General features: G+C 36.2%; 1 protein-coding gene across 2 annotated transcripts; it reads right to left on the reverse strand.

Annotated features, from left to right (window-relative positions):
* Nucleotides 1-270: 270 nt before the first annotated feature.
* On the reverse strand, nucleotides 271-10,614 carry igfbp1a (insulin-like growth factor binding protein 1a). 2 transcript variants are annotated; one of them, XM_051928860.1, is made up of 4 exons: nucleotides 10,050-10,614; nucleotides 7,429-7,604; nucleotides 4,032-4,157; nucleotides 271-1,761 (listed from the first exon to the last, which is right to left on the reverse strand). In XM_051928860.1, exons 1-4 carry the CDS (start codon nucleotides 10,411-10,413, stop codon nucleotides 1,573-1,575), a joined length of 855 nt encoding a protein of 284 aa, XP_051784820.1. In that variant the 5' UTR covers nucleotides 10,414-10,614; the 3' UTR covers nucleotides 271-1,572. The 2 variants fall into 2 exon arrangements, with proteins under 2 accessions (XP_051784820.1, XP_028659803.1); XM_028803970.2 differs by having other exon boundaries at nucleotides 271-1,744; nucleotides 10,050-10,606.
* Nucleotides 10,615-11,544: the final 930 nt, after the last annotated feature.

An 11,544-nucleotide genomic window follows, 5' to 3' on the forward strand; every position in this document is an offset into this window, starting at 1 on the left:
CATGTCATTATCAACTTAAACAATTAATTTTTTACAGTTATTTAAACTATTTTATAGATAAAATAAAATAGATAAAAAATAAATATGTTTTGTAAGATTCACAATTTTCTCACTAGTAAAACAGAGTGTAAAACTTTGTTCACTTTAACCATGTAAATATACTTTTACATATTTCTGGAAGAACTCTCCGAAGAGTGCTTTATAAAGATGTTGTCCAATAACACATGTACCACATGTGCCCATGTGTTTTTTTTTTCTATTTTTATTCTAAAACACATTATGCAACTATTTACTGTGACCAAAAAAAAACTATGAGAATTTTTCCTACTTCAACAATATTTATATGTATTTTTTTCAGTAATGTTTCACTTTTGAAACTGTTTTTCCAATGAACGTTAGTGTAAGGTTAGTTTAATGGTAAGAAATGTTGAGCATGTATATGAAACATCAAAGATAAAACGTTTTATTTACATTAACTTAACAGCTGATGACAACAAAATAAATAACTTCATATGAAAATGCTATTGTATAAATATTTAAAGAATACAAAACAGTGAAATAATTTCCAGTGACTTAACATGTGTTACCCTCACTATCTTTCTCCCTCCCTGTCTCTGAATACATATAGAAATATATATATATATATATATATATATATATATATATATATATATATATATAATGCAGTTTAGGAAGGTAACTTTAAAGGTTCCACTAAAGATACTGTAGGTGCTGAAGAGTTGAATGTGCGTTATGAGTCGTCAAAGATGATATCATGTTTAATATCATTTTTATACTACATCTTTCTTGATTTGGGTGCTATGTGGTGCAGTGGTTAGCAGTGTTTCCTCATAACAGCAGTAATGTGAGCTCAGTCCCTTTCCTGATTACTTAATTTGCATGTTGTTTGGAACTTCCTGTTCCTCATACCTCTCAAAGATGTCTATGGTAACATGATTTTAGCTTTAACCTGGACCATCATCAAGGATTCAAGACGTCTGCATGAATGTGTCCTGTGATAAACTGGTACCTAACCTAAGAATGGTTTCTTCAGTGCACCAAATAATGTTGGATAGGCTTGACATAATGAAGAGTGTGGGATTACAATATAAATAGATGTTTCCCCTTGACCCTGAACAGGGTTCCAACACGGTCATTCTACAAGTTGAAGCAGTACTTCAAGTTTCAGTCATTTTTCTGGTCTATCTGTTCTTATTTATATGTTCCAAACTGGAGGATGTTCTTCATCAATGGATGTTTACATCCCTACAGACCAAATGGCGGCAGAAGGTTGACCCTAGCACTAAATATCTTTGGATGGCTGGGGGCATGAACTGTAGGGGAAGGGGAACTGTGGTTAACCATAAAGAAAGAGGCTTTCCCATATACTGTAAAAAAGAAAGCCTCTCCTTTCTTTTGAAATGTAAAATACAAAATTGAATAAAGCATCTCAAAGAACAGCATTGAAATACAGTATATAATATAAACCTTATTGGGAAAATGTTAAATATAATGCAAAAACATCATCACTGCATAAATAAAATTTCTGAAGAACAAATAGAACAAACCATTTCACAAGAAAGAGACAAAAGGGGAAAACAATCTTAAAAACTTATTCTTGCAAATCCAGGTACTGCTGACATTCTGGGTCACTATGAACTTCAGGAGATCCAGGAATTCTTTTCCCATTCCATGGGAAGACACACCAGCATTTTCCACGCTGGCCATCCAATGAGGTTTCACACTGCAAAGTAAAGGAGACTTCAGTAAAAAACAAAAAACAAACAAAAAAAAAACACTAAGATTGTTTTTTTTAGTAAAAACACCCTTATTATGCATGGGGCACATTATCTGAACAGACATGTTTGGAAAATTTCCCATTAATTTTATTCTTGATAACATAACGTTCACATCTGCTTAGTCCTGTTCAGGGTGTCTTTGTAAATTAATGTCTTATCATATACCTATATTGTGATAAAACATTAATCATATTACACAATATGCAGCCAATCATTTCTTAACATCCATTTTTGAAACCACTTCATCCATCTGAGGATCAAGGAGGATCACAATCAACTTCAACAGCAAGGCAGGAGCCAATCCTGAAAAAGACGGCTTCATGCACAATTTCACAACTCACTTAAAAAAGGCAAATTTACAATTTTCTAGCAACCTATCAATGGTACCTGGAGAAAAAGTCACACAGACATGGGGAGAACACACAAACTCCATGTAGATAGTGATGTCAGAAAGCAACAGGCCTAAAAACATACATAAAATTAATTATTTTTAGAGCCCTTTCTGTAAATAAATAACACGAAAATAACTCATGGATTTAATGATCAGACCCATGGCACATTTCAAAATTTACAGACAAAATTCTTAGAAATGTAAAATAACTTCATTTAAATGTAATAGTGTTCGGTACACACAAATAATGAAACGCTTGGATGATCGATTTAGCCCTCACTAACATAAGTTGCCTTCTATCTGTCATGAGCTCGTTTCAGTTTTCAAAAACAGTAATACACAATCGTCCAAAGCACTCATTAAGAGTGGCAGGCATCCAGCAATGCACCAAGAGCTGCTTCATCTTCCACAAATAGATCAGAGTTTGAGAAAGTGCTCTACTGATAACCATGATGCACCCAGAAATTTAGACAACCCATAGCATGCCATTTATACACTTCCTGAACAACTAAAATTAGTTTTTCATGATGCAGGATGCTATAATTAATTCATGTAGAAAAAAAATCAGGTTTGTTGCTCTGGAGGGAAATGGTCAACACATTTGTTCAAATATTCCTAATCTGTTTTAAGCGAGTAGTCTTGCATTATCTGTAAAATAGGTAAAAATAATTTTAAAAAGTTTAATATAAACTGATAAGTGATTTTTTTTATTCTTATAGGACAAATAAAACCCTTTGCTTTTTGTAGTGCTCAGTAAATACCACCTTAAGGATGTTTACATCTTCAAATGAGGCACAAGCAGGTTAAGTGACTTCGTCAGATGTGGCAGGAACAGACCATACAGCAGAGTGAAACTAACATTTTTAGACTTTCATTCTGGTGTTCTTATCCTGTATTGTAATTTTTTTCAATGTAAACTGTGAAAGACGCTATATAAAATCTAGCTAGTGGACAAATCAAGCCAAAAGGCAGCAAGTACAGGCCATGACATAAAACATACCACACTTAAACCTGCCCAATCCAGTTTAGGGTCTTAAGTGCTTAGGGCTATCTAAACAACACAAGAATGCCTGGCCATCACATGGTCCACACACTCACCTACATTCACACCAAGGCCAGCTTGGAGTCACCAATCAGCCTGCTTTCCATGTCTTTAGGAATGTAGGAGGAAACCCAGATGACAACCTATGCAGACACCGGGAGAATATGCAGATTGTATGAGGACAACAACAGGAAATGGAAATTAAACGCAGGATGCAACATCCATGAAACGTCAGCACTGACCACTGCACAGCCATGCCACACACAAGTATTGAACTTTTCCCCTGGGGAGTCCCTTAAACCGACAGGATATTTGTTAAGATATTGATATTTGTGCGACCACAACAGTTTTCCTAGTGTACGCTGAAATCAGTGTACAGATATTTGCAGTCTAAATTAAAGAATATTATAAATTAGTTGATGATCCTTGTCCCTTTGCCTCCTTACCCGTCCTATTTTTATATAGAAAAACAGAATTTTGCTGTGTTTTTACTTTAAAGGATAACATAATAGGGCAGTGTTTAGTGCTGATGCAAAATCCTGGTTCTGATTTCAGTGCCTGGTTATTATCTGCATAGAGTTTGCACATTCTCTCTGTATTTTTGTAGATTTTCCATCAGGTACCAAAATTTCCACCCTACAGTCCCATAACCACAAGTTAAGTGGACTGGTTCTTGCCTTGTGCTCAATGTAGCCAGGGCAGGCTCCAGTCCCCCATAAGCCTAAATTGAATTACGCAGGTTTAAGTATGTGGCTTTTTTTTACCTATCATACATGTTAAAGCTTCATATGCCATTTACCTGTTTTGTATGATAAAATCCATGTCTCTCACAATTAGGAAGGTGGAACCGGTTGACTCTTTCACCAGTTTTCTGAGACCTAGATATTTTCTCAAGTGCTTTTTTCAACTCAATCCGACAAGGTCCCTTGAAAGATAAAAATTATCCAAATAAATATATGTGAAAAATGTTTAAACAAAATCACATTTATACTAATAATTGATTGTGAAAGGATGTATCTATGCTATCATTGAAATGCAAAAAAGCATATTTTGGAAAGATTTGCCATAATAAATGTGAATTGCATGAATAGCTGTCATTAAAGAGTACAGTATCTGATAGCATCCTAATATGCTACTAAAAATACTGTATGTAACAAGCAGAACAGTATTTAATTTTTTTTTTGTTTGATCTTTGTCACCATCATATGGTCATTTCTCTGTACTGCAAATTAAAAAAACACTCATAACATGCTATTTTGGTATTCCATATAATAAAATAAGTGATATTTTGAAGGTTTTTCAGTCCATCTTCAGTCCTGTTTCCATAGAGTGCCTAATCAGTGCTTACTATAGTAACACATCTTTTTTCAATTCATTGTGTCCTTATATAGCATATTGTCTGCCAGGCAAGCTCTGAGCTCAACTTTACAAAAACAAGTTAAAATAAAACACAAAAATACTATGCAATTTGTAAATAAAATATAGTTATATAAATATCTGTGCATAAACCCATTAATCATTTCTTTTACATTTTTTGCAGACTGTCAGGCTCTTGAATTTCCAAATGATCATAATGACACTAAATGGTTATATAATGCAAAGTAAATTAAGATAAAGTAAGCTATCATACAGCTACTTGGCAACAGAGAAGAGGAAAATAACACCGCAGTTTATACAAATCCTGTAGAAAATAAATCTGTGGGGGGTTCATGTTCTTTGGGAACAGGCAAAGTCCAAATATAGCTGACCCAATTAGCTCCCACTGATAACTTTACTTATAAATACACTGTTCACAGTGATCTTAAAAAAGAAGGTGCGCCCTCTTGCAGTGTTGCGGTTTTATTGATCAGAACATAATTAAAAATTGTGTAGTCCTCAAAATGTCCACAAATATAATAACTCTAACCTAAAATGACAAGCAACATCTTCTGTAATTATTTGTTTGACAAAATAAGTAAATGAATAGACGTGTAAAAAAAAAAACATTAAGCACATTTGAGTACTTTCTTATAAATTAAGAAAGTAACCGGAGCCAAGCTCTACTAATTAAGTGCACTTGATAATTTAATAATCAGAAAGTGTTACTCAAAAAATATATTAATGCAAAATTAGCAGCTCTAAATGAATCCATTGTTTAATCTGATTACTTGTTTCAGCACTTTGTTTGAGAGTTCAAAATACTGCTATGGTTGGTGTTGTAGTAATATTTACTTCAGAGTATTCTACTCTTCCTCTTTATGGTGTCATTTCATTAAACAGCAAAATTTCATTCCCTTAACTGCTCAAAGAGGATGGCATTGTGGTACTGTAGGAGGTGCTTCTTCCTCGCACTTCCAGAAGGCTGTCTTCAAATCTGCATGTTCTTCAAGTCTACATGTTTACACATGTCTTCTTTCTGTGGATACTTAGGTTTCCTCCTTTATCTTGATAGTCTGGGGTTCTCTGACTTTCAGTATAAATGTGTTCCTGATTTTATCCATGACCCCACCAGTTCAGGTCCCTGTTTGCACACTATGATGTTAGATTAGAATCCACAAACACCTCTGCCCAACACACACACTGTGAACTTCTATTGGAATAACCAGGTTCCAAAAGTGAATGGATTATTTATTTATTTTTTTGGTTGTTATAAACAGATACAAGAGATAAATCACTTGTTCAATTAATTTAGTGTAATTTTCAGTTGCTGGTGAAGAGTCTCATGAATTAAAAACTGTAAAGATAAAAATCAAATTTAAAAACTTCTGTATATCAAACACACAAAATGAGAAAAAATGTAATTTTGGGTAGTTTTGAACGGCCAAGCTAAATAGATTGAAAAAATAAAATAATTAAAATTTGCAAGTGATCCCAGGTTCTGTGAGCTGCTGTAATGAAAAGTACTATCCACAGGGGGGCTCCAGATCCAGGATTCAAAGACATCAGTATACTTTATATATTGTGTACAGTATGACAAATAAATAAAGGTAGTTAGAGGTTGTGAAGGTCCCTTTCTTTAATTTATTTTTTCACATTATACCCTTGAGCATTCTTGTTTATGGTATATCCAATTGCTTTTATAATCACTGAACCAGTTAATGTTATGAGAAAACAAATAGAAAACCACAGAGCTCTTGGTTCAAGAGATATTCTGTATTTAACTACTAGAAACACTTTTGTTATTTGATTTAACGCTGTTCTTGTCAAGTGTATTAACATATTTAATAGTAAGATTTATTATGACAATCAGTATGTACTAATGATGTTTTGGCCAATCACTTATTCGATGTAACAGTCTAACTTGAAGATTTAATACGTAACATCTCCAATTACTTTCTAATTACCAGAAATAAAGGCAGAAATAAAAAATAAATTAAGGCTATTTAAACAATATTAATTTGGTATTATTTTTGCTGTATATGAAATTATGCATTACTGCATTTTAAAGTAACAAAGAAGGACAGTGTTGAGCGGAGATGTCGGGTCAGAGAAACTCCGGTGAGTAACATGTACCTATAACAAACTCCGGTGAGTAAAATGTACTTGATAATGTTGAATTGGAATCTGCTGCGGTGATGTGTGTTGGGCCAGAATAGGACCATTATCAGGATCTGGCCTGAGAAAGAGACGATAATGTGTGGTAGATTCATAATTGTTACTACAGTGTAGGAATAACTGAACTAACTCTACCCTGTATGGAAAGGACTTTTATTCACCATACTTTACCCTTTACTTCTATGACCTATGAGGGTGCACCAACAGGGCAAAGTAGTAGTTCTAATACAAATTTCTAACTTTTATTTGTTCCCCTGCAGATAGCAGCAGGTGAACACAGAGCTGCACTGCTATGTTATATGGTATGCATAGAGAATCAAAATGCATAGAATCATTGGAGGATCCCAAGCACTGTTTAAAATTGTAACTGGGGATCAGAGATGCATAAGAAATTGCAACCCACTATAACCATCACCAGGAGGTCAGAAAGTTGCTGGATAGATGGATGGATGTGCTCTCAATGGTATGGTCTGACATACAAACATAGTTTTAAAATATCTGTCATTTAATATTTTACAGTTTCACATTTCCTTTAAAATCACAGAATTGCTGTGTGCATTTTACTGACTAATTTCCTATGCAATAGGAGACATTAATCATATTAAGCAACCTGAGGGATTAATGGAATAACAATCAATATTTAGTAATGTCAGTGTACTCACCATCTCAGTGGGCTTTCTTCTTATTGTACTGAGCTTAGTCTTCATGTTGTCTTGCAAATCGGCCACATTGTTAGGATCCTGGAGTCTGTCATGTGTCATGTGACCCATTGTTTCATAGTGGTCTGAGGACACTGGAATGTCTTCTGTATTCTCATTTTCAGGCAGTTCAGATTGCTCTGCAAATTGAAAATCACACTAGTAAGATACAATTCATGAATACAGGGTGAGTCAAAATTATGTTAACACTTATGGTACTGCTATGTATATATTTATATACAATGTTTTTGGACAGGGCGGCACGGTGGCGCAGTAGTAGCGCTGCTGCCTCGCAGTTAGGAGACCCGGGTTCGCTTCCCGGGTCCACCCTGCGTGGAGTTTGCATGTTCTCCCCGTGTCTGCGTGGGTTTCCTCCGGGCGCTCCGGTTTCCTCCCACAGTCCAAAGACATGCAGGTTAGGTGGATTGGTGATTCTAAATTGGCCCTAGTGTGTGCTTGGTGTGTGGGTGTGTTTGTGTGTGTCCTGCGGTGGGTTGGCACCCTGCCCGGGATTGGTTCCCTGCCTTGTGCCCTGTGTTGGCTGGGATTGGCTCCAGCAGAACCCCGTGACCCTGTGTTCGGATTCAGCGGGTTGGAAAATGGATGGATGGATGGATGGATGTTTTTGGACAATTTGTGTGCCACATATGGTACATATGTTGAACATGATGGTGAACAATTTGAGACATTCCTGTAAATCATCTTGTTTGGATATGGGCTTACATAAAACACAGGTTGGCACTTTCTAATATTTGAAATAAAATCCAGAATGTGCACATTATCTATCTATCTGTCTATCTATCTATCTGCATATCTTCAACACCTATGGCCTATAAAGCGATTGATTGTTCAGTGAGTAAGACTAACAGAAAAATTGAAATGTATGAAAAAATGTATATTATATATGCATATGCTATATATAACAAGTAACTACAAACTTTAATATTATACAAAATAATAATTGTAACTGATTAAAAATTATAATTATCATATATGTAATTGCTACATAAAAGATTCTGTTGCAAAAAAATGTACACCAATAACTGAAAAGGCTTCTAAACCCTCACTTCTCAACCACAAAATGAATTCTATTTGGGTTTCCATGAGTCAAGGTGGCTATGTATAGGAAAACTTTCCTGTATTCTTTTAAGGATGGATAAAGTTGTAATAAAGTCATAGTTTATTTATATTCAGCATAAGCTCAAACCTATTATGGACACCCTAACAGCCAAGTTGTGTGCTGCCAGAGTCACAAACTGCTTTGCTCAACCATAATTTGAAACCTCTTATTAAAAGAAAAAAATCATAATTACCTTTTTTAAATATTTTTGGAATCTACTCTCATTTCTATCCTCCACATGTACAAAATTAGTCAGCTCATTTTAAGGAACTATCTTAAAAAGCGATCTTCCTTGAAAATATTTAATGAACCAATATTTTAAAAATGTTTTAGTGTGCAAAGGAAGCATGGTGGCTTGGCAGTTAGCAGGTCTGTGTCACAGATTCAGGAACTGGATTTCAAACATAGGTTCCTGAGTACTGTGTATGTAGAATTTGCATGTTCTCCCCATCCAGATGTATCTGGGTTTTCCCTGTAACACAGGTTTCCTCCCAAATCCCAAAGTCAAGCTTGCTAGTTTGACTAACAACTATAAATTGGAAAAATGTGAGCAAGTGAGAACAGGTGTACAGGTGAGTGTATTCAATGATGCCCGGTCTAGAAATCACTCCTGTCTGTGTCCAGTTCACCAGAATAAGTCCTGCAAATCTGTAGTGGATAAAGTGGGTTCAGAAAATATGTGAATGGATGAATTGTTTAAGTGCAGCATTGATTTACAGAGTTACATACTGACAGAAAAGACCACTAACAATGAGATGTCAGGGGAAAAAGCTGAAAAAAAGAACATGAAATAACGTCTTGTATAGACAGATCCTTCATCTCACCTTGACCAGCTGTGGTTTTACATTATGTTGGTTTATATGATTTTTAAACACAGGAAAGTTTCCAGATCTGCTCAGCGGTTCCACTGATGATACAGTACATCAATCAATTTTAGATTTATACTGAATATTAGACTTTGCTGTAACTCACAAATCCGGATGTCCTGTTGTCTAATATTGATGCCAATTGATCCTTTACACTTTCACATCTGCAGGAGGCTTACTTGTGACAAGCAGCTGGAATCTTCTGTGGTTTACAATTCCTTCAAGCCACATGGTGTATAAATTTTCTAAGGCTGAGATTTGAATTCGCTTGATGGGCAGTTCTTTATAGACGTAAACCGACGTAGCAGTATGTGTGCAAACTTTGTACATGTATTTTTTAATCAGTACCTTTGCGGGAAATATACTGATTCAGTTATTTCTGTACTCATAATAATAATAATAATAATAATAATAATAATAATAATAATAATAAATGTTGGTATTAGAAATACGGTTATCCAACTATTCATTCTACATGGTCCCAAAGAGCAGCAGGGTGGGTGTCTGGCTTTAACAGCCATGGACATTCATAATGCTCTTCTAATATTTGTTTCGATACAGTAAGCCGCAATCTCTTAGGTTAAAGATCTGGCATTTACCTGTGTTCCTCGACGACTGAATTCTTGCCCCTTCAGACTCTTCCATGCAAATTGCCAGCCCTCGCGTCAGTGATTGGAGAGGATTTGGGTCCGTCTCTCGTGGGTAGCAGCGCAGGCCAGCACCACAACGAGCCGTATACACACCGCATAGGTCGCCTTTGCGCAGGGCGCAAGTAGAACAGCAGCCGCAGCCCGCCTCCCTAATCACCTCTTCGCAACCTGCGGGTACGGCCGGACAGTTTAGCAGCTTTTCAAGAGTACAGGGAGCGCAGCGGATGGGCTCAGCCACCAGTTCCACCGGGGCCAGGAACAGAAGGGGGAACGCCACAGCCAGCCGCAGACTGTTCAAAGAGGATCCGATCATTCCAAATAAATAAATAAATGAATAAAAGTGCAGAAACCTTCAGTCGGTATCTCAGAATAGAGCTTCTTCAATAACTTGTCAAATTCCGCGAAGGCACATATATACAGCCCAAACCAGAAATTAATGATTAACGGGACACTTATGTATATCTGAACATGCAATGTCATGCAACTCGTGAAACGCGCGACTTTGATGTCCTGATTGATCATTACATTGTGCTTTGTAGATGTCGTCAAAAACACGCAAAGTTGCCCGAGTTTGTTTTCAAGGGTTCATTGGCCACTTAAGGTTCATCAGTTTATGTGTGTGTGTAGGTGTGTGTATGTAAGGTCATGACGTACATGGACAAATCGCTAATCCAGCTAAATTGTTCTCTCGATTTCTTTTGGCCGTTATTTTACGATGTAACTGCCATTTCCGTTCTTTGACTGCCAAATTGATTCTTTGTTGCTTCCGACTTTATAGAAAATATTTTATCTGTGACGCAAGACGCTTCCTTTGCTCATCATCACAGTGGGAAACGAAATGGCTATGAATTCAGTGCAAACACCAACTAGTAATTGATAAGATTGGATAAGGAAAATCCAGTAAACATCCAAATCGGACGGGAGACAGGAAACGCGTGTGACATTAAGGGGGAAACATTTAAAAATACACGTTTTCGTCATCTCCTTTATAGGTGAGCGTAATAAATCATGTCGTTTATGCACTTCATAAGTTCTTGTTTTACCTAGCTATACAAATAATCAGGCTACTATTCACAATTATAATAGGTTACACTTTGAACTAATAGTGAGCTATAGGTGGAATGAAATTATCCTCACAGCAGTGGACGCAAAGCAGTCATCAACCCTGGACAGGGAACCAGAAACCTACAGGACATCGAGTTGCAAGGAAAAAATCCACGTGGACTTGAGGAGAATGTAGAAAGCTAGGGTTTATATCTTCAACAAAATAGTCAGAAAGAAGAAATCTAGGGGCAAAATGTTGAAGGGAAGTCCAGATCCCTTCCCTCACACATGAGTTAAGTGGCAAGAAGGTGTAGTAATCTCAAATCGCTTTGAAGGTCTAATCCAGTATTTTCTAATGGGTTAGGGGGGCGGGTGACGGGGGCAAATAATAGTCCAGGGG

Source organism: Erpetoichthys calabaricus, chromosome 6 (assembly GCF_900747795.2).
Source record: "Erpetoichthys calabaricus chromosome 6, fErpCal1.3, whole genome shotgun sequence".
NCBI lineage: Eukaryota > Metazoa > Chordata > Cladistia > Polypteriformes > Polypteridae > Erpetoichthys > Erpetoichthys calabaricus.

Excerpts from the sequence above, each read along its gene's own strand:
- igfbp1a (XM_051928860.1), bottom strand. The coding sequence starts at position 10,413 with ATGATCGGATCCTCTTTGAACAGTCTGCGGCTGGCTGTGGCGTTCCCC. Across the intron at positions 7,605-10,049 it reads TCAGTCGTCGAGGAACACAG|AGCAATCTGAACTGCCTGAA; the intron begins GTAAATGCCAGA and ends TTCAATTTGCAG. Across the intron at positions 4,158-7,428 it reads GAAGAAAGCCCACTGAGATG|GGACCTTGTCGGATTGAGTT; the intron begins GTGAGTACACTG and ends TTATCTTTCAAG.